The sequence below is a fragment of the Pelodiscus sinensis genome, chromosome 9, assembly GCF_052426305.1.
Source record: "Pelodiscus sinensis isolate ZL-2025 chromosome 9, ASM5242630v1, whole genome shotgun sequence".
Taxonomy (NCBI): domain Eukaryota; kingdom Metazoa; phylum Chordata; order Testudines; family Trionychidae; genus Pelodiscus; species Pelodiscus sinensis.
Window position 1 is genome coordinate 20345983 of NC_143060.1, and position 21457 is coordinate 20367439.

Here is a 21457-nt window from a genome sequence, read left to right on the forward strand (position 1 = left end):
CCCAGGCAGCTGAAGAACTGGGTAGCTCAGGGATCTAGCCATCCAGAGCGGGCATCCTACTGTGGGTGACCTAGGTGGGCTGCAGGGGAACTGAAGATCCCAGGAAACTGAGGACTTGGCATGATCCAGCTTTCTGAGATTCCTCTCCATGGGCACATCTACACTGCAGGGCAAAGGTCGAATTAAGCCATGAAACTTCAGCTACATCAACTGTGCAACTGAAGTCAAAATAGCTTAACTAGGCTTTTAGCACTGTCTACACAGCAGGAGATCTAAGGAAGAACACTCTTCCTTCAACTTCCCTTACTCCTCGTGAAATGAGGGTTACAGGAGTTTGAATAAGAAGTCGTTGAGCTCGACATAATTTCAAAATAATGGCTTGCTGTGTAGCTGTGCATTTTGTTATTTTGAAATAACGTCAGTTATTCTGAAATAACACTGCTGCATAGACGCGCCCGGTAGATGCAGTGGGAGAATCAGGGAGTCAGGTGGGCTGGGCATGAATATACCCCAGAAAGGCTGCAGTTAGCAGCATAAGCACAGGTGGAGCTTAGCCACCTGGGTTTTGATCCTCTTTTCCTAAAGGAGCATAATGACACATGGGAATTAGGTTTATACTCTATATTGCGAACTACATGTTGATGGGTTTTAGCTATTACCATATGTCTCAACCTGGGGGTGAAAGCTGTGAAAGATTTAGGTAAGAACCAGAAATATTGTTCAAAACAGGAGTATTGCCTTAAAGAGAGATTAATATAGGAAATGTGCTAAGAACACAGTCCACAGATGTGATCCATTTAATACCTAGGCAATACACTATAAAATATGATTGCAAAAGATACATCATTCATGTATTTAAAGAGGGTGTTTTTTTAAATATTGCACTTGTGTCTGATGGTTATATGTGTGAGAAACCATCAGAAACAAAAACTCCATGTACTCAGGGCTTGTCTAGCCAATGAGCTAATGTGTTCTACGAGGGGCTGATTTCTCAAGTGCACTAGCGATTGACATCAATTGCTCCATGTAGAAGCTTGCTGGTGTGCTTTAATGTAGTGCTGTTTCAAACAATATTACATTAAAACGCACTTAAGTGTGAGTTGGCAGAATTTGCATGGATCAATTAATGTGCAACATGTGTGATTTTAGAAATCACACCTGTGTAGAACATATTAACCCAATATGAAGACAAGTCCTATGTTGGCATAAAATGACGTTATTTTCATTGACTTAAGTAGAGATGTAAAAATAAACAACAATAGACCTAAACCATTATAGTCTTTCTCATCTCTATGTGGGACCTTAGCTGCAGCATGTAAAACACTGATTTGATATAACTGATTTCATTTTAATCATGATTTTTCCTGTTTTATCAGTGCATATTGTGCAGACACTCAGCGCTTATCCAGTAAACAGCAGTTGTGTAATTCTGACCTGGACACTTTCACCTTCAATGTATGTAATAACATCTTTTGTTATTGAATGGAAAAACCTCAATGAGGAAGAACAAATGAAATGGATTCGAGTTGCTCCAGATATTAGCAAATACTATATTTATGGTGAGTTTGTACTTGAAAATAAACACACATGATATTTTACCGGTGTTACAGTGTATTGAAAGGTAGCTCTTTCTGGGTACAGTAATATGGCCTCTGTAATATTCTCTTATTTTTTTTAATAATATTGTATTGGATCTAACTTGTCAGTTGAAGATCAACTATGGAGTTAATGACTTGGACTGATACAGGATTGCTGACTGGCTCTTGTTGCTGTTTAAGAATCCAGGCCTTGGTCCTCACCTTGTGTCACATGGGCATTGGTCTGTAAGCACATGCGCACCTTAGTCACTGCATACAAAAGGACAATAGGTTAGTTGGCTCAGATATGCACAAACCTCCACATAGTTTATTTACTGTGGGCCTGGCCCTCCTTTCATTTGCACCTGCTTTATGCTGAAATAATGGCATTGATCTTAGTGGAGTTGTGCCTAATTTACATCCATTTAAGGATCATCATCATTATTATAATGGACTTGGGAAACAGTATGTTTCGTCTTTGTTATGTTCTGCACATGTGTATTTGCTTAGTGTGGAAGTGATAAAGAGGGAAGCTCAGTTGTATATTATGGTAACACCAATATGTGCTGAATATATGTTTAAATATAAATATTTCCATGTGTGTACATATTATTGAGGTTTTACGTATGTGCTTTGTGGCTTTAAGATTTATAATCTTTTCATCAAAAGTTAATAATTCCATTGGGGAAAAATAGCTAATGTATCCAACATAGATTTTTAGGTGTACATTTAAACCCAAGATTCAAGGGATTAAATGAATAACTCTTGTTTTTCCTGTGGGCTTGCCTTGAGCCACTGATGCATGAGATCAAAGCCTCTCTAAAAGCTAAAAAGTATTTAATGGTCTTACTAACTTCGAATGTAAACTCCAAAGTTTGATTTCTTCTTTCTAGATCATTTTATTCTTATTGAAAAGTACCAGTTTAGCCTGTACCCAATATTTCCTGAAGGAGTAGGCAACCCCAAAATAGCTGATGGATTCATCAAAGGTAACCAATATGATCTGAATTATTATTTTTTTTATTAAGCAGCAGCTGGTTAGTAAAAGTTCCCTTTGGCTATTATATGGACTCTTGTTCATGTTTTTTATGAGAAACATCAAACACTGTTGAAAACACAATGATTGAAGTATAATTGACCCCAGTCTGGATCTTCAGTCAGTATAAATTGGCATAACTTGGTTGAAGTTAGTAGAGTGCCTACACCAACTTCTCCTGACATTGTTTCTGCAGTTAATTTAATATCATAGAATCATAGAATCATAGAACTGGAAGAGACCTCAGAAGGTCATCAAGTCCAGCCCCCTGCTCTAGGCAGGACCAATTCCAACTAAATCAACCCGGCCAGGGCTTTGTCAAGCCGAGACTTAAACACCTCTAGGGATGGAAACTCCACTACTTCCCTAGGTAACCCATTCCAGTGCTTCACCACCCTCCTAGTGAAATAGTTTTTCCTAATATCCAACCTGGACCTCTCCCACCACAACTTGAGACCATTGCTCCTTGTTCTGCCATCTGTCACTACTGAGAACAGCGTCTCTCCATCCTCTTTGGAACCTCCCTTCAGGAAGTTGAAGGCTGCTATCAAATCCCCCATCACTCTTCGCTTCTGCAGACTAAACAGACCCAAGTCCCTCAGCCTCTCCTCATAAGTCATATGCTCCAGCCCCCTAATCATTTTGGTTGCCCTCCGCTGAACCCTCTCCAATGCGTCCACATCCTTTTTGTAGTGGGGGGCCCAGAACTGGACACAATACTCCAGATGCGGCCTCACCAAAGCCGAATAAAGGGGAATGATGACATCTCTGGATCTGCTGGCAATGCTCCTCTTAATGCAACCTAATATGCCATTAGCCTTCTTGGCTACAAGGGCACACTGTTGACTCATATCTAGCATCTCATCCACTGTAACCCCCAGGTCCTTTTCTGCAGAACTACTACTTAGCTGGTTGGTCCCCAGCTTGTAACTATGCTTGGGATTCTTCCGTCCCAAGTGCAGGACTCTACACTTGTCCTTGTTGAACCTCATCAGATTTCTTGTGGCCCAATCCTCCAATTTGTCTAAGTCATTCTGTACCCTATCTCTGCCCTTAAGCGTATCTACCTCTCCCCCCAGCTTAGTGTCATCCGCAAACTTGCTGAGGGTGCAATCCATCCCCTCATCCAGATCATTAATAAAGATATTGAACAAAACTGGTCCTAGAACCGAACCTTGGGGCACTCTGCTAGAAACCGACTGCCATCTTGACATTGAGCCATTGATCACTACCCGCTGGGCCCGGCCTTCTAGCCATCTTTCTATCCATCTTACCGTCCATTCATCCAATCCACAATCCCTTAACTTGCTGGCAAGAATATTGTGGGAGACCGTATCAAAAGCCTTGCTAAAGTCAAGGTATATAACATCCACTGACTTCCCCATGTCCACCGAGCCAGATACCTCATCATAGAAGTTAATCAGATTGGTCAGGCACGACTTGCCCTTTGTGAATCCATGCTGATTATTCCTAATCACTTTCCTCTCATCCAAGTGCCTCAATATGGATTCCTTAAGGATCCCTTCCATGATTTTTCCAGGAACCGAGGTAAGACTGACTGGCCTATAGTTCCCTGGATCATCCTTCTTCCCTTTTTTGAAGATGGGCACTACATTTGCCTTTTTCCAATTATCCGGGATCTCTCCCGATCTCCATGACCCTTCAGTGCTGCCCAGAGTGCACCGGCCAGTCATCTGGGATTTCTCCCAATTTCCACGACTTTACAAAGATAATAGCCAAAGGCTCCACAATGACATTTGCCAACTCCCTCAGTACCCTCGGATGCACTAAGTCTGGACCCATGGATTTATGTACGTTTAGCTTTTCTAAATAGTTCCTAACCTGTTCTTTACCCACCACGGGCTGTCCATCTTCATCCCATCTTGTGTCACTTGGCGCAGAAGTCCAGGAGCCGACCTTGTCCGTGAATACAGAGGCAAAGAAAGCATTGAGTACTTCAGCTTTCCCCACATCATCTGTCACTAGGTTACCTCCTTCATCCATTAGGGGCCGCACACCCGCTCTGATCACCTTCTTCTTGTTAATGTGCCTGTAGAAACCTTTCTTGTTATCCTTCACATCCTTGGCCAGTCGCAATTCCATTTGCACTTTCGCCTTCCTGATAACCCCCCGGCATTCTCGAGCTATACCTTTAAACTCCTCCCTGGTCATTTGTCCAAGTTTCCACTCTTTGTAAGCTTCCTTTTTGTGCTTAAGTTCACCAAGGATTACCCCTGTAAGCCAGTCCGGTCTCCTACCATGTTTGCCTCTCTTGCTACGTGTCGGGATGGTTTCTTTCTGTGCCTTCAATAAGTCTTCTTTAAAATACTGCCAGCTGTCCTGGACTCCTTTCCCCTTCATGTTAACATCCCAGGGGATTCTGCCCATCAGATCTCGGAGGGAGTCAAAATCTGCTTTTTTGAAGTCCAAGGTGTGTATTTTACTACTCTCTTTTCTTCCTTTGGTCAGGATCCTGAAATCTACCATCTCATGATCACTGCTTCCCAGGTTGTCACCCACCTGCACTTCCCCTATTAGTTCCTCCCTGTTTGTGAGCAGAAGGTCAAGCTGCGCATGGCCCCTGGTCGGATCCTTCAGCACCTGTGTCAAGAAGTTATCCCCAACATTCTCCAAAAACTTCCCGGATTGCCTCTGTACTGCCGTATAGGTTTCCCAGCAGATGTCAGGGTGATTAAAGTCCCTCACGAGAACCAGGGCCTGCGATCTGGAAGCTTCGCTCAGTTTTCCGAAGAAAGCCTCATCTACCTCATCCACCTGATTCGGTGGCCTGTAGCAAACACCAACCACAACATCAATGCTGTTGTTTGCTCCTATAAACTTAACCCATAGACTCTCAACAGGTTTTTCTCCCTCTTTATACTGGAGTTCAGAGCAATCGTAGTGCTCTCTTACATATAGTGCATTTCAATATTTGGCCCACGTTTTCAAACAGGTCAGTGTTCTGCATAGGAGGATCATATGTTGGGACAATCCCAAGGAATTTCAGAGGTCCTATATTCTCATGTTTCTTCAGCCTCTGTGTATGGGCTACTACCATTGCTTTAGTGTTGATCCTGAGTAACTGGGAAACAATGGAAAATCCCACAGGGATGTAGAAGCCACTGAATTTTTAGAGTAATGTTACTTCCAGTGTATTTATACATAAGTCAGGGGTCCCTAGTGTGACCCAGTACAATTTACTTAAGGTTGATATAATAAGCATATATAAACTACTAATGTACAGTTGAATAATTTGTTTCTGATTTGTAAGCATATGGATGATTATGTAAACTGTTCTTTGTATGCATTTTTTAATTGCAATAATGATAGGACTGATGATGAGAAATATTGCAAATAGTTTGAAATAGATTCCTTTCATTTTTAGGTAGGAATGAAAACCAGAATGATGCCAGCCTCTATGTGACTTTGCCAATAGTTATTTCATCCTTCATTTTCTTGCTTGGAACTTTGCTGATCTCACACCAAAGGCATGTTTTTTTATTTTCATATATGATGTGCTTATAAGAAGATAATACAACTTAAAAAGCATGTGCCTATAGAAATATTCATACCTAGTTAACATTTGGTGCCATTTATATATTTTAGCTGTACATTATCTGAAAGGCAGCACAGTCAAGTGCAGTATATCTCAAATATATTTGATCATTCTGCCCCCTTCATGTCTGTAATAGTTTATATCCCAACACACCAAGCAAGAACATATACCAATAAAAATAACCCACTAGCACCTTTCACTAAATATTAAAAAGAAGGCATTTATTCAGACAGAGCCATGTAAGTGTATGATAATGTAAATTTTAAATGAGATACAGCATCATGTTGTTTTTGTTAATGTGATTGGTGTGCCTGTTGTTTGCAGAGCAATTCTATGATTTGCACAAATGAGCCAATAATCCATTGTAATAAGAGCAAAAACAAAACTGCTGTTGTAGTTGATGCTTACAATTAAATGTGCACACTGCCTCATAGCAAATGTAACAGAAATGTGTCAAAATTCACAGTGCTATTAGAGTAAAATGCACAGCCCCATTTGCAGACCGACATGGCTGGAGGAATCAACTTTGCTAGTTATTCATTACTGTGGGTAAAATATGAGCAGTAAACTTTTTTTTTCCTCCTAAGTTTCTCACCCCCCCACCTCCAGAATACAACCCCAAATTTGAGAATCTCCATTCTAATGGATTGAATGTTGCACTGGGAACTAGGAATCTCTGAATGCCCATATTCAGTACCTCTGAAAATCAGGCCATTATCCTGTCTCTGCTTATGTCCTTGAGCTACCATGATAGTGAGCAGTTTATATTTCTGTCTGGGGCATTCCCATATAAAATGTGTCTATTCAGTACTAAATCAATACTACTAAATATTTCAGAATGAAGAAATTGTTCTGGGAGGATGTTCCAAATCCAAAGAACTGCTCCTGGGCACAAGGAGTTAATTTCCAAAAGGTATGGATTTCCATAATGATACCTTTTATTTTTCTGTGGGATGATATGTTTCACATGCTGACATTAAGTTTCAAGTGTTTAATTATTTGGATAATTCTTAATAGTTTAACACAAGACCTTTGAAACATAAGAACGGCCATACTGGGTCAGACCAATGGTCCATCTAGCCCAGTATCCTGTCTGCTGACAGTGACCAATACCAGATGCCCCAGAGGGAGGGAATGCGACACATAATTCTCACGTGATCCCTCCCCTGTCACCCATTTCCAAACAATTAGAGGCTAGGGACACCATTCCTACCCATCCTGGCTAATAGCCATTGATGGAACTAAACTTCATGAATCTATCCAGCTTTTTTTTTTAACCCTGTCAAAATCCTAGCCTTCACCAAATTCTCTGGCAAGGAATTCCAGAGGTTGACTGTGCATAGCTACATGCAGGACTTTTCTTCAGCTGTAGAAAGCTGACAGTTGGATGTGGGCTGGAACCTCCAATCAAGACCTGTTTTGAAATTCATGGGCAATCTTAGGGTATGTTTGTGTTGCATTGTCAACCTGGGTCTGTGAACCCAGTGTTTCCAATCATGCACTTGAGCATCCACTCTACATTGTAAACTTGAGCTTAGAGTTGCTGAACCTGGGTCTCACAGCAAAGTTAATGCATTCACACTGCATTTAGGCAGACTTCCTGACTCTAAACTGAAGCAGGAGCTGCATCCACACTGCAAAATATAGGGCAGGATTTGGGCTCTGATCCACTCATCCAGCAGGAACCCAGGTCCTATATGTTTGCAACCTGAGTCAGACTGATTTTTGTGTGGATGGAAGGGGGACTGGGACTCAGCATCCAGGCTTAATGTGCAGTAGACATACTTATAGAGCTAAATCCTGCCACCAGATGATTCTTAGTTATATGACAGCCATTGAAATGGAGGCAGGAAGGGCATATGACCACGCCCATGGACAAATTCTTTGCTGGTGCAAGCCAACTCAGTCACAGTTAAGCTGTGCTGATGTACAGCCTTAACTGGACTTGCATTGGTTCAAACCAGCTAAGAATTTGTGTCTTAGTTCTAGAATTTTATACTGTAACTGTATAATCATTGAGACAGTAACTTAAACATTCAGGATTATTATTTCAAAAAGAAAATGCATCTAATGGACCACAACTATTTGACTTTTTTTCCAGATGTTTAATTTTCATTCCCAGTGAAGTTTTCTTTTCTCATCTTTTATTTTATTTCATTTAAACAGAGAATGGACATTCTTTGAAGTCTAATCATGATCACTTCCTGCTGAACCATTGTGCCAGCTCCCAGACTTCATATACAGAATTGTTAGAAGATTTTTCTGTTTACATTCAGAAGACAGGAAACACAGATACAATATATACTGATTGATTTTAAAGATAGCCCTGGAAATAGTTTTGTTCAAAACTTAAGATGCCCTTGAAAAATCAGGGACAGTTGCCATATTGCAGCCTAGAGCAGGATTTACTACACACGTAGGCAAAAAACTTGCTTTAAATCACATTTTGAACCTTTATTTAGTGACCTGATTAGTAAGGCTCTGACTCACAAAGGGCTGAATGCTTTCACCTCCTAGACTTCACTAAGAGCTGAGAGTGCCCAGCAATGTTCCCAGCAATCTTTTCCATCCATGTGCAGAATAAATGTTTGTGCCCCAATACATGTTCCAATGTGCATGCCAGTAAAAACAAAAAACCTAGCTGTGAGCACTTTGCTAATTGAATCACTCTCGAGCTGCTACACAAGCACACAAGTGCTGGGCACCAGTGTTCCCTGTAAGCTATGAGGATGGAGCAATATAAGCAGAAGTATCAGAATGGTCTGAAATTCAGCTAGTTAACTGAAAGACTTTCCCAATTCGCCACTTACATTTTTTTAAACAGAGTTATTGTTTGTTTAATCCAAGAACTACAGTAGTCTGATTCTGATGCTGAACAGCTGTGGGAGTTTCCACTGACTTCAAGCATGTTGAGGAGGCCAACCCCTGCCTTTGGATGTGCGTAGTGCTCCCATTAAGGTCAATGGGAGCTAATCAGATGCATCTGAGTGCAAAATTTAGTCCAAAGAATTTGCAGAAATAATTCCAAGTGTTCATTCATAGTTTTCTCTAAAAAGGACCATTGTACATATTATGTTGTGTAGACAGGTACTTCATTCATTATCATTTAAACATCTAGCAACTCCCATAGCCACTTGACTAATAGTGTCTGACATTAGTTCTCTCTCTTTCTCTGTCTATATATTAATCTATTGGTATTCTTAGAATGGCAACTTCTGCTTAGTGTAATCTCCATTTAACATGGTTTCCTTTTTGTAGCTAACCTTTTACTACAGTAACTTTTTTTTCTTTTTGTTTAAAGCGCTGCTGTATTGTTAGAAAGCAAAGACTATCATTTAATATTAAACAAAGTTCATTGAAATACATAATACAGAGACTGGTCCAAAGCTCCCTGAAATCAGTGAAATGCTTTCTGTGACATCCGTGGAGCAGTGGACTAGCACTGCAGTACTGCTATAATGACAGTGATGGAAAACATGCTTTAAAATTCTGAAAAGTATCAAATGTGGCTAAAGTGCATTGACCAAAGATTTGCATATTGTTGAGGAAGTGTGTGAGTTGCACAGAGACTTATTTTTTTGTTTACTTAATTCACTTAGCTAGACATAGAAAAGGAAACTTGCTACACTGCTCCCAATAATTTGCATGTTGGATCAGGGACTATGGGCCCTATTTCTCCTCTCATGCTGGTGTAAATTGGGAATAAGTCCATTGAAATGGGTGAAGTTAGACTAATCTACAAACTGGCAAAGAGAGGAAAGCATTTATACTCTCATGACATTACTCCATATTCGTATGTCCTGTGGAGTTCCTAGCTAAGGAGAAAGAACGTAATGCACATAAATATAAAGTGTAATGTGCTGAATTGGAAATTGAAAGATCATGTGACCTTTGACAGCTTGTTCTACTGCAGTTCAGTCTATATGTTTAATGCCTGCTTCCTTTTTACATTTTATTGTTTATGTCTACAATACAATAAAAGACTCTTGGCATGGCTGCAGCTGGCCTGTGTGAGCTTATTTGAATTCACAGAGCTGTGGAGTTAAAAATTGCAGTGTTGGTATTTGAGCAAAGGCTGGAGCCAGGAGTCTGAAGCTTCACAAGGCAGGGACAATCTCAGAGCCCAGCATCCAGCCTGAATCTGACTGTCTACACTGCAGCTTTTAGCCCTGAGACTCGTTATTTTTATTGCAATGTAGACATACCAGTGCTGTCCTCTGATGAGCACTGTAGTGCATGTCTAATTCCATGTGCATCCTAGGCCAAGGGAAATAGGAGGAATTTATGTGGTTAGGGCCCTCATTTATGTGAATGCAATTTTCAGTAGGAAAAACAAAGTGCAGAACTTGTACTGTAACTCTCATTAGCTTTGATAGTCATTGATTGGATTAAAGCTTCCACATATCAGCACTAGAAAGTACTAATGTTCTTATGTCTGAAGCCATGTGTAAATCTTATTTTCCTTTGATTCATCTGTCAGAAGTGCACTAGATTCAATATGTGGTTACTAATACATGTATTAAATATGGCATGTTCTGTGATTGCTCTTTTGGGTCATAATCTCATTCTGCAGACCTTACTTATCCAAACCTCCAAATGATTTCCAAGGAAGATATGACTGAGTAATGACTATGGCACCATCCCGGAAAAGATTTATGAACATGTTTAACTTTACATAGTGTGAATAATCCCATTGACCTCAACGGGATTATTCACAGTGTATAAAATTAAGCAGTTACCTAAACACTGCAGGATTGTGAGCGGAACACATTTTATAGACTGTCTGTGTCTGGCAAACGAGGGTGAATGAAATTTTACTCGAAGCCACCCGAGGCGTTTGTAGAATTATGCTAACTGCTATAAAATATTTTAGCACAAATCATATGACACACACATTGAGAACATATTTTATAGTGATATTTATCCATATGACTCTGTCATTATTTACATAATATTACAGTATTACATCTTTTCCAGGAGATTGTATACTCGTATTTGTATATTCATCAAATATATTTTACTTAGTGATGTGTTTGATTCAAGAGAAAGTGAGCTTTAATAATTGAAATATCTATTTTAAAAAGTGGTATTTGATTATTTGATAACAAGTCATAGTCAGTATTCTTAATGTGATTCTGTAGAACTCATATCCAGAGTTAGGCTTCAAGGCATAAGGCAATCTCTAGTTATTGGTGTTCAGGGAGATACATGCCTGCCCACAGATCGACAACTGCCTACTATGGGGTTTCCACTTATACAGGCCACTGTTGGTGAGAGAATACTGGACTAAATGAACAATTGGTCTGATCCATTATAATATTTCCTATGTTCCTATCTGAATTAATAGTTGATCTGCCATAGGGAAGGATAAATTTCAGCAAGGAACATCCAATATGAATTGAAGACATTGCTTGGTGTATGCATTATAGCAACTGCCTGCAGTTCTTTTCAGTAATCAGTTTGATAATTTTAAATGTCATATTCACAGTGTTTTTGAAGTCCATGAGAATTCTGAGATGCAAGCAATGTAGTAGTTATCCTAAGTTTGCATTTAGGCTCCAATTCAGCAAGGTACTGAATCAAGTGTCAATATTTTAATCTGTAAGTAGTTTACATACATACTTAAATACCTTGCCAATCAGGGTCTTAAATGTTATGGTGATGGCTATTCTAAGTTAAACAAATGCCCAATAGCTTAAGATAGATAAAATAGTACAATATCTTCTTATAATGTACAGCAGTCTAAGCATTTTGACATATTCCTCTTTACTTTGGATGGTTTCCTGCTGTGATTTTAATATCTGGACGGCTTATTAACATAAACACAATCTGTTGTTTTTAACTCATTGTTTTTTTATTTGTCTCCATTAAATTCATCAGTGGGTATACACTTTAGAGTGAACTTTTCTTGGTAGTAAATAGGAGAGCCAGTTTCCTATTATACATAACATTTCAAATATACCATAGTATGAATTGATATTTCACATCCTTGTTTGATGCAGAGATGATGCATTTCCATGTAGTATGTGTGTGTACGTATGCATGTGTGTGTATAAAGAGTCTAAAAAAATTATTGGGTGGCAGGATTTGACTCTGGCATGTGCTTGCTTTCTGTAGCCCCAATTCCCCATTGCCACATACCAGACTTAGTTTTCATTTTTCAGATATGTACTTTTTATACGAAAATATAAATACCATACTAGTTTTCATTTGTGGCTTTAAAGTACAGTAACTTCATAATGAAATAAAGCTATTAAATGATAGTTGAGCATTAAAATATGTCTTTTCTTCTAGCCTGAAACTTTTGAGCATCTTTTTATCAAGCATCCTGAAGCAATATCATTTGGGCCTTTTCTGGAACCAGAAATAGTTTTGGAAGACATCAATGTTGCTAACGCATTGAAAAGTGAAGACAAGAAAGATTTATTAACAGTTGATTCAATGTTCACAAAGACTCAAGACGCTGAGCATGACTCGGCTTGTTCTAGCAGCCATTTCAGTAATAGCCTTTCTGAAAGTTCCCATGTTGACAGAGTCAGTGAAGGAATTACAAGACAGTCCAATATTAAGTATGCTACAATTATTAGTCACTGCAAATCAAGTGGGCTTTATGAACAGCAAAAGAATCTAAGTGGTTCATTTAATGGATGCTTCCTAGGTAAAGATTCCTTAGTTACAGATCCTTTCTCTAGATCTTGGGAGGTGGAGAATTGTGCATTTCTAATATTACCTGAGCAACAGCTGAGCCAACCCAGCAAAACTATATCTCTTTCCGTTGTTTCTTCTGAGGGTTTTTCAGAACCTTCAGACCATGATGAGACCTTCAGTGATGGAGACAGTCCTGAAAGAAGCCTGTATTACTTAGGGCTAACATCAGTTAAGAAAAATGAAAATGATATTTTTTTAACAGAAGATTCTAGAGTGATGTGTCATCTTCACACAAATGATTTATTCAAAGACATGGGGTTTCTTCAGGATACTTCTTCTGATTTAAATCCCTTTATCAAAAATAGTCTTACATATGAAAGCTCAGTTAAAACCTTCATACCGTACATGCCACAATTTCAGGCAACTAGAATTAAACTGCAAGAGACAGCGGAGACCAAACTTAAGCTATAAAAACATAGTCCATATTTCTATCTGATTGCTGCTGTTAATATTTTTCTGAAGGGTCAGTATCTCCCACTCCCTGTCTCTGCATCTCTCCCTCAGGAAACTCTTAATGTACTGGACTTGCAGTGTCCACATTTTGAAGTTGGATGCCTGTGCCTACATTTGAGTGATATATAAATCAGCACTTTGGACCCACAGAATTCCACATATTATTGGCCTGATTAAAACCTCAGATCGGGGCTTTCATTTCACTGTTTCAAGTTAACATCTGGTATGTAATTGGCTATTTGTGGTGCCTACTCTACATGCTTCTTCAATCGTGTCTCCTCGTGGACACTCACATAAGAAAACTGGTTTTGAAAGCTCCTTAGACAAGGATTCCAAAGGAGGCATTTCATTTAAATGTACCTTTTGTTAGGTCAGATCCTAGTGGAAAGCCAGTCTTGGAGCCAAGCCATTGGCAACTTTATAGCTGTCCTGGACATGGCTACCAAACCTCTCCACTCCTGGGAGAGGGGAGCCCATTGTAAGTGGGGAATGGGCAGTTCCCCAACACCAAAGACCAGCAGACAACAGTCCCAGCATATGGTTCCAAAGGGCCCATCTGGCAATAGAACCACAACTCTCAGTAGAAGTAAGGATGAAGGCAGAGACCAAACATGTTTAAAAAAGCTCGGAGATGGCAGCATTCTCCCTTCACCAACTTCTACGTGCTGCAGCAGCAAAGGGTTCAGAATTATTGCTGTGCCAACGCTGGAGTACCCCATGCTTCCCCAGCTGGAGGGGAAAGCTGTTAGTGAGCTGCCTTGTAGGGCAGCGTTTCTTAAAGTGTGTTCCTTAGCACACCGGTGTGCCGCGAGGCAGTCGGAGGGGTGCCGCAGAGAGAACAGAAAAAATTCTGCTCCCTGCCCCGTGCAGAGCCTGTAGACAGCTCCCGCTGCAGCTGCCTCTCCTTCCCCCCCAACACACAGGATGGCGCCTGTCCCACCGGGCCTCCAGTGCTGCGCAGCCTCCATCTCCTCCACGTGTGCTGCTGCTGCTGCTGGGAGGGAAGGGGTGGCCGGAGCTGAGGAGCCACTCCCAGACCTTGGTGTTTTAAAACTGCCACCTGTGGGGAACCCGGTTCAGGCTCTGCCCCCCACCCCACCTGGGGCACACTCAAACTTTGCTGCTCCTCCCCTCGGGGTGCGCTTGGGCTCTGCTGCCCCGTCCCATGCGCTGCTGCTCTCTCTCCCCTGTGCCCCTCCCCAGCCTGCTGGGGAAGTGACAGAGTTTAATCTGGCTGGGACGGTCAGAGTTTCTACTCCTCCCCACCCCCCCCCCCTGCCAGCAGGAAGCCTGGCCTGTTGCTGCAGTTGCACTGGGTTCCCCGCTTCATGGGGGTGGGGAAGGGGAACTGAGCTCTCTACCTCACTCCCCCCAAAGAAAAAGAACATGCTCCCTGGAGGCTTTCTCTGCTGCAGCAGGGTGCCAAGCCAGGTAAGCGTCCACCCCTCACGCCCAGACCCTGCACCCAACCCCCCCTCACTCCCCTCCCTCTGCTAAGACCCCACATTCCAAGCTTGCTCTAACATCCTGCCTCAAGTCCCCTCCTGCACCCTCCCTCCTGGCCAGACACCCTGCCCTGATACCTGCTCCTCACCAGACATTCTTCCCCAACACACCTCCTCTACCCTTCCTCCTGGCCAGACACAAGACCCCTCCTCTACCCTGCCTCCTGGGCAGACACCCTGCCCTGAGACCCTCCTCTACCCTCCCTCTTGGCTAGACACATGACCTTATTTAGGATTTGTTTATTATTATCCTTACTTTTTGTGGTCTACGTTTTCAGCTCCATGTACCAGACTGTTATTAGGGCAGTCTTTCTGGGGAAGTTGCGCATTTTGACTCCCAGGTGGTTTTTTTTTTTTTGGCTCCACAGAAAAATCTTTGTTGTATCCCATTAAAAGAAATTATTGTTTGGTGTTCCTCGATCTTAAAAAGTTTAAGAAACATTGCCGTAGGGAGTATGACCCGCCTGAGCCCTCCCGCTTGCATGATCAGCTCTGTAGCGCTGAAATGCAAAGGTGAAAAAAGTCCTCTTGGGAGCATTTCCGCATAACAATGGGCTGCCCAAAGGAGAAGCCACTTGTTCAGCTAACTGGTTTGGTAACAGGGAGCCAGGTTTTTGTGGTGGGGGGAACACACACATGTATGAGTACTGTCTTGGCTGGAGGGGTCTGGCTGGCCAGTGCCAAATATGTCTTCGGCACCTCCACAGACCCTCAGAGCAGCCAGGAAAATTAAAAGCAGGGTGGTGGTGGGGAGAGTTTGTCACCTCAATCAAACAAAAGGCAGAGGAGCTGCTGTACAGTGCCTCCCCTCCCCCGATAGTTAGCAGCTCGTTAAATTGCCCTGCTTACTCACTGTGTGTATGCACACTTGTATGTACGTGTAGAGAGTATATTCATCTCAGACTAGTGTGGTAAGACCTCCCTTTCCAATTTAAATACCTTTATTCAGGGCCGCCAATGGGAGGGGGGATAAAAGGGGGCAATTGCCACTGGGCCTAGCAATTTAAGAGGCTCTGGGCCACTGCTACTGTAGCAGCAGCTGGAGCCTGGACCCTTTAAATTGCCTCTGGAGCCCTTTACAGCATGGTCTGGGCAGCACTGAGGGCTGGCTGCCTCCAGTCCTGCCCCTTCTGCCCAATGTCATGCCCCCTGTGGATGAGGTGGGAGAGGGGGGTCAGAGCTGAGCTGAACTCCCCCCCGCCCTCTCCACACACACATATAACCCAGGACCCAGTAGAGTCTGTCTCCAGCCCTGCTTTTATGTATAATACAACGCTTCTGTAGAACCAGTGCACCCCTTCACCACGCTTATTTATGTTGGATGGTGTTATACACAAGCCCCTACATACTTATTCTGGATAATAGTGAGTATACACTGTTTAGATGGGATCTGCATAACACTGAACATGTAAAAAAGAAGCCAGAGCTATATCAGTCATTGTTTTTAAAAAAGTTAAGGGAATTTATTTCTAAGTACATTTTTGAAAGTGAGACATTTATCAGTATAGGTAAAGGTTCAGGCCTCGCTTCCATCATCCTATCTCTTCTACATAAAAATAAAAGCACCTACCACAAGAAGCAGATAGTTACAAGGAAACTGTATCTGTTAATCAAGTGAAAGTGTGTTAAGTAGTTCACTAGTGTATAAAGCATCGCCAACTGTAAGAGAATGCATCAGTGGCTAGCTGGCCCGTGCATGGGATGGCGGGGGAGGGACATTACCCCCATGGCCCAGTGATTCAAAGGGACCGGGGGCTTCTGGCTGTTGCAATGGCAGCAGCTCGAGCCCCAGGCTTTTTAAATTGCTATTGCAGTGACACACTGCACTCTCCATGTGGGTCTGAGGGCTGCGGGGGGAGGAGAGCACACTATGCTCCAGACAGTACGGAAGGCTGGCTGTCCCGTCTCCACCCCTTCTCAGGGCATGGAGCCAGCCCCTCCTAGCTTTCCGAGGTGCCCGTGGAAGCTGTCAGCATCCCTTTTGGCTAGAGATACACATTTAATGCAGTAAGGGATCAGGAGTCAGATTTCTTGTAGAAGTCTTTATAGCCTCACCATTTGTGTATTTTTGCCTAAGCAAAATAATGCACATGGAAATCAAATGGACACACTTTTTGGACGTCCCTTTTGGAAAATGAGGCTGTAATAGTGAAGGTACCACAATATAGCATTGAATTTCAGTCCTTTTCATGAGACCCTATTATAGAAAAGCAATGTTAAGAAGCTAGTGTGGTCAAATGGCAAACTAGTAAAGATTGGGAGCCAAAGTGTCCTTTCTATAGATTTAATTCTACTGGGATTAAGAGTCTCTATGTGAACTCAAACTAGTCATGTCACCTCACCTCTTTATATCTTGAACCCAGCTGAAAAAGGGTAAGAAGTAGGGACTCTCAGAAAACGGGGCATTAAGTCTACACTGAATTTTCTATGCTAAATTACAAAACAAAAATCCAAACTTATTCTTAAACCAAATATGTATTTTCTACTTATAATGACTAATTATTTTTATACTGAGAATTTTTCAGATAGTAATTAATTACTAAGCAGTATTCAAATATGTAAAGGTGTTAAGTTTAGGTATTATTCCAAAATTTACCCAAAAGCAACATAAGAACAACAAAAATGTTGAGTTATGTAGCAGAACTTTATTTAACTAGGATATGCTAAAGCGTGAAAGAGCTCTGAGCGAAGTTTTTATGTTTTCAAAGGTAACTGGTGATTTTGGGTGCTTCCATTTCAAGAGGCCTGATATGACACCTGAAAAAGGTCTGATGGTCAGAGAATGGGGTGCCTTGTGCTTTCTGAAAATCTCAGGTTGAGCACCCAAAATCGCTAGTCACTTGAGAATTTAGGCAAAGTCTTGTTGCAAAGCTCGCTGAAGTCAATGGGCTTCTGTTGACCAGTGACCTTTTGGTCTGGCTCATTGATGTGCCTTAAGGATTCAGGGTATGTCTACACTAGAAAGTTAGTTCGAACTAACGGACGTTAGTTCGAACTAACTTTCCTATGCGCTACACTAGCGCTCCGTTAGTTCGAACTTAATTCGAACTAACGGAGCGCTTAGTTCGAACTAGGTAAACCTCATTTTACGAGGACTAACGCCTAGTTCGAACTAGCTAGTTCGAACTAAGGGCTGTGTAGCCCTTTAGTTCGAACTAGTGGGAGGCTAAGGCTTCCCAGGTTTCCCTGGTGGCCACTCTGGCCAACACCAGGGAAACTCTATTGCCCCCCTCCCGGCCCCGGAGCCCTTAAAGGGCCACGGGCTGGCTACTCACTTTGTGCCAGTTGCAAGGCTGCAAGCACCCGTGCCTGCACAGCCTGCACCTGCCACACAATGAGCCAGCCATCCGAGGGCTCCCAGCCCTCCACTGCTCCCCACGACCAGCCTGGCGGCTCCCAGGAGCCTGCCCGGGGGCGCAAAAGGCGGGCGCCCGCCTGGTCAAGTGCGGAGATCGTGGACCTCATCGAGGTTTGGGGGGAAGCCTCCAATGTCCACGATCTCCGCACTAGCCACCGGAACGCGGCCGTCTATGGACGCATGGCTGCCAGCCTGGCCGCCAGGGGCCACCAGCGCAGCCGGGAGCAGGTGCGCTGCAAGATTAAAGACTTGCGGCAGTCCTACTCCCGGGCCTGCCTGCCAGGGGCTGACCCGGAGGCCTGCCCCCACTTCCATGCCCTGGACCGCCTCCTGGGGGCTCATGCCGTCCCTGCCCCCCGGGACGTGATTGACCCCGGGGCAGAGGGACCGCTCCTGGACACCGAGGAGGAGCAAGAGGGCTCTGAGAGCCAGGAGCCTGCTGCCAGCCTTCCCAGGACCCGGGACCCCCGAGGCACCCCACAGAGCCGCTCGCCTGCATCATCAGAGGCCGGGGAGGCGTCCACCTGTGAGTACCCTCGTGTTCCCCTTATGTGTACGGGGGGCTGGGGCGAGAGGGAGCCCCGGGACCGTGCGCCTGGGCCTTGCCCACCACGGAGCAGCAGCTGGGGATCCTGCAGGGGCCCTGGCCTTGCAGAGGGGAGCTGGGTTTCACACACCTGGGCCCCTGGGGTAATTGACCGCTGGTCTTCTTGCACCACAGCTGCAGCACCGGGGACTGCAGGGCGCACCACACCGCCTGCAGCAGCCGCCCGCGCCCGGGCAAGCAGGATAGCCAGGAACCAGGAGGACTACCAGAGGCGGCATCTCCGGTTCCTGGACCGACAGCTCCGTCTCCAGGACCACTGGGTCCAGGAGGACCTCAGGCTGCGCCAGAGGAGTCTGGAGGCCCTGGAGGAGCAGGGCCGTGCCCTGCGAGGCCACCTCCAGAGCCTGCTAGACCGCTTTCCATTTCCTCCTCCCCCTGCTCCCCCTCTTGCTCCCCCTCTTGCTCCCCCTCTTGCTCCCCCTCTTGCTCCTCCTGCTCCCCCTCTTGCTCCCCCTGCTCCCCCTCTTGCTCCCCCTGCTCCCCCTCTTGCTCCTCCTGCTCCCCCTCTTGCTCCCCCTGCTCCCCCTCTTGCTCCTCCTGCTCCTCCTGCTCCTCCTGCTTCCGCTCCTGCTTCCTCCACACCCCCTGTCCTCTCTGCCGCCCCCTCCACAACCATTCCCCACCGACGCCCCCGGACCCGCAGTGTGGCGAGACGGGAGAGGCACCCAGACTCCCACCCCTGAGCTTTCCTTTCCCTTCCTCCCTTCCCTCCCCTCCCCTTCCAGCTCCCTCGTCCCAGGTTTCCCCCTCCCTTCTCCCACCTTCATTCCTCCCTCCCCCACCCCAGTTCTGTGAAATAAACAGACGTTTTTGTTGGAAAAACAGGTGTCTTTATTTGACAGTAGGTAGGGAGGGGAAAGGGGAAGGGGGGTAGGGTGGAAGAAGGCCCCGGTGGGGCATGCAGGGAGAGGTCAGTCCTCCTCCTCCTCCACCTGGAAGCTCTCCCGCAGGGCTTCCCGGATCCGGATGGCCCCCCGCTGGGCTTCCCGGACGGCGGCGGTGCGGGGCTGACCGTAGTGTCCAGCCATGCGGTCAGCCTCAGCCATCCAGGCTGGCAAGAAAGCCTCCCCCTTCCGCTCACACAAATTGTGGAGCACACAACATGCCGCCACCACGGGAGGGATGTTGTGCTCGGCCAGGTCCAGACGGGTGAGGAGGCATCGAAAGCGGGCTTTCAGTCGCCCGAAGGCCCCCTCCACCACGATGCGGGCCCTGCTCAGCCTGTTATTGAAGGCCTGGCGGGAGGGATTGAGGTGTCCCGTGTAGGGCTTCATGAGCCAGGGCTGCAGTGGGTAGGCGGCATCCCCCACCAGGCAGACGGGCATGTCCACGTCCCCGACCCTGATGTGGCGGTCGGGGAAGAAGGTCCCGTCCTGCAGCCGCTGGCACACGGAGGAGTTCCGGTACACCCGGGCGTCGTGTGCTTTGCCGGACCAGCCCACATTTATGTCCGTCAACTGTCCCCGGTGGTCACATACGGCCTGCAGGATGACGGAGAAGTACCCCTTGCGGTTCACGTACCGGGACGCCTGGTGTTCCGGGGCACGGATGGGGATGTGCGTCCCGTCGATGGCCCCCCCGCAGTTGGGGAAGCCGAGGGCGCCGAATCCCCGGATGACGGCATCCGGGTCGGCGAGGCGGACCACCCTGCGGAGCAGCACCCGGTTGATGGCCTTGACCACCTGCGGAGAGAGACACAGCAAAGCGTCAATCAGTGGGGCGCCCGGGTGGCTGGGAGCGTGCGTGCCCTGGCAGTGCCCCGCGCCCCACTCCCGGAAGCAACCCCCCTGGCGGCGTGTAGTACGGCCGGGACAGCCCGACCCCTCCGGTGCGGGGCGCTTTCGCCTCCTCCCGCCCCCCCCTTTGTCCCTGGGGCGGCCCATCCCCTCCTCGCAGCCCCCCTCCCCCCCGGCTCGGTGGCCGACGAGCGCCGTACCTGCATGAGCACTGCTCCGACAGTGGATCTCCCCACGCCGAACTGGTTCCCGACGGATCGGTAGCTGTCCGGCGTGGAGAGCTTCCAGAGGGCGATGGCCACCCGCTTCTGGAGGGGGATGGCGGGCCTCATGCGAGTGTCCCTTCTTTGCAGGGCAGGGGCGAGCCACTCGCAGAGCTCCAGGAAGGTGTCCCTCCTCATCCTAAAGTTCTGGGTCCACTGTCGGTCGTCCCAGCGCTCCAGGACGATGCGGTCCCACCAGTCGCTGCTGGTGTCCAGACGCCAGATGCGGCGGGGCACACCGGTGCCGGGGCGCCGCCGCGGCTCCTCCACGGCCCCCAGGGCGGCCAGGCGGAGAGGCAGGGGGCTGACGTTCCCCAGGTGGTGCCAGGCAGCCTCGAGCCATTGCTGGCAGGCTTGCAGCAGCAAGTCCAGAACGTGCACCAGAAGGTGCAGGGCGAGCCGTGGCTCCATGTTGCCACCTGCGGCGGTCCCCCCCGAAGGGAAGCACCGACACAGACGGGCACAGAGACCGACGCTTTGCTGTCCCTCGGCGAGGTTGGCAAGCAAGCAGGAAAAGCTGAGAACCGGCTGTCCAGGGGGGGTCCCTTTAAGCACGAGCCTCAGATAGCCTCAGACAGCAGCCACACAAAGCAACTGCTGACCTGATGCCCTGCCAGAACCGGTTTCAGCTGCCCTTAAATGCCCCCCTGCGTCCAAT

At 45.8% G+C, this 21457-nt stretch overlaps 2 protein-coding genes across 4 annotated transcripts in view; both read left to right on the top strand.

Moving 5' to 3' along the window:
• Positions 1-14599, top strand: part of LEPR (leptin receptor) — a 61103-nt gene extending 46504 nt beyond the window's left edge. For 2 of the 3 annotated variants that reach the window (XM_075936173.2, XM_006125028.5), the window contains exons 15-19: positions 1377-1559; positions 2471-2566; positions 5999-6101; positions 7007-7082; positions 12464-14599. In XM_075936173.2, coding sequence (XP_075792288.2) covers positions 1377-1559; positions 2471-2566; positions 5999-6101; positions 7007-7082; positions 12464-13288 — 1283 coding nt within the window. In that variant the 3' untranslated portion in view covers positions 13289-14599. Of the gene's footprint in view, positions 1-1376; positions 1560-2470; positions 2567-5998; positions 6102-7006; positions 7083-8335; positions 12443-12463 lie in introns of those variants that run through there. The other variant, XM_089780456.1, reaches the window with a different exon arrangement.
• A 3357-nt stretch (positions 14600-17956) lies between these two features.
• On the top strand, positions 17957-19804 carry LOC149523915 (uncharacterized). The gene is made up of 2 exons (XM_089780457.1): positions 17957-18719; positions 18915-19804. Exons 1-2 carry the CDS (start codon positions 18170-18172, stop codon positions 19481-19483), a joined length of 1119 nt encoding a protein of 372 aa, XP_089636583.1. The 5' UTR covers positions 17957-18169; the 3' UTR covers positions 19484-19804.
• Positions 19805-21457: the final 1653 nt, after the last annotated feature.

Excerpts from the sequence above, each read along its gene's own strand:
- LOC149523915 (XM_089780457.1), top strand. The coding sequence starts at position 18,170 with ATGAGCCAGCCATCCGAGGGCTCCCAGCCCTCCACTGCTCCCCACGAC. Across the intron at positions 18,720-18,914 it reads GGCCGGGGAGGCGTCCACCT|CTGCAGCACCGGGGACTGCA; the intron begins GTGAGTACCCTC and ends CTTGCACCACAG.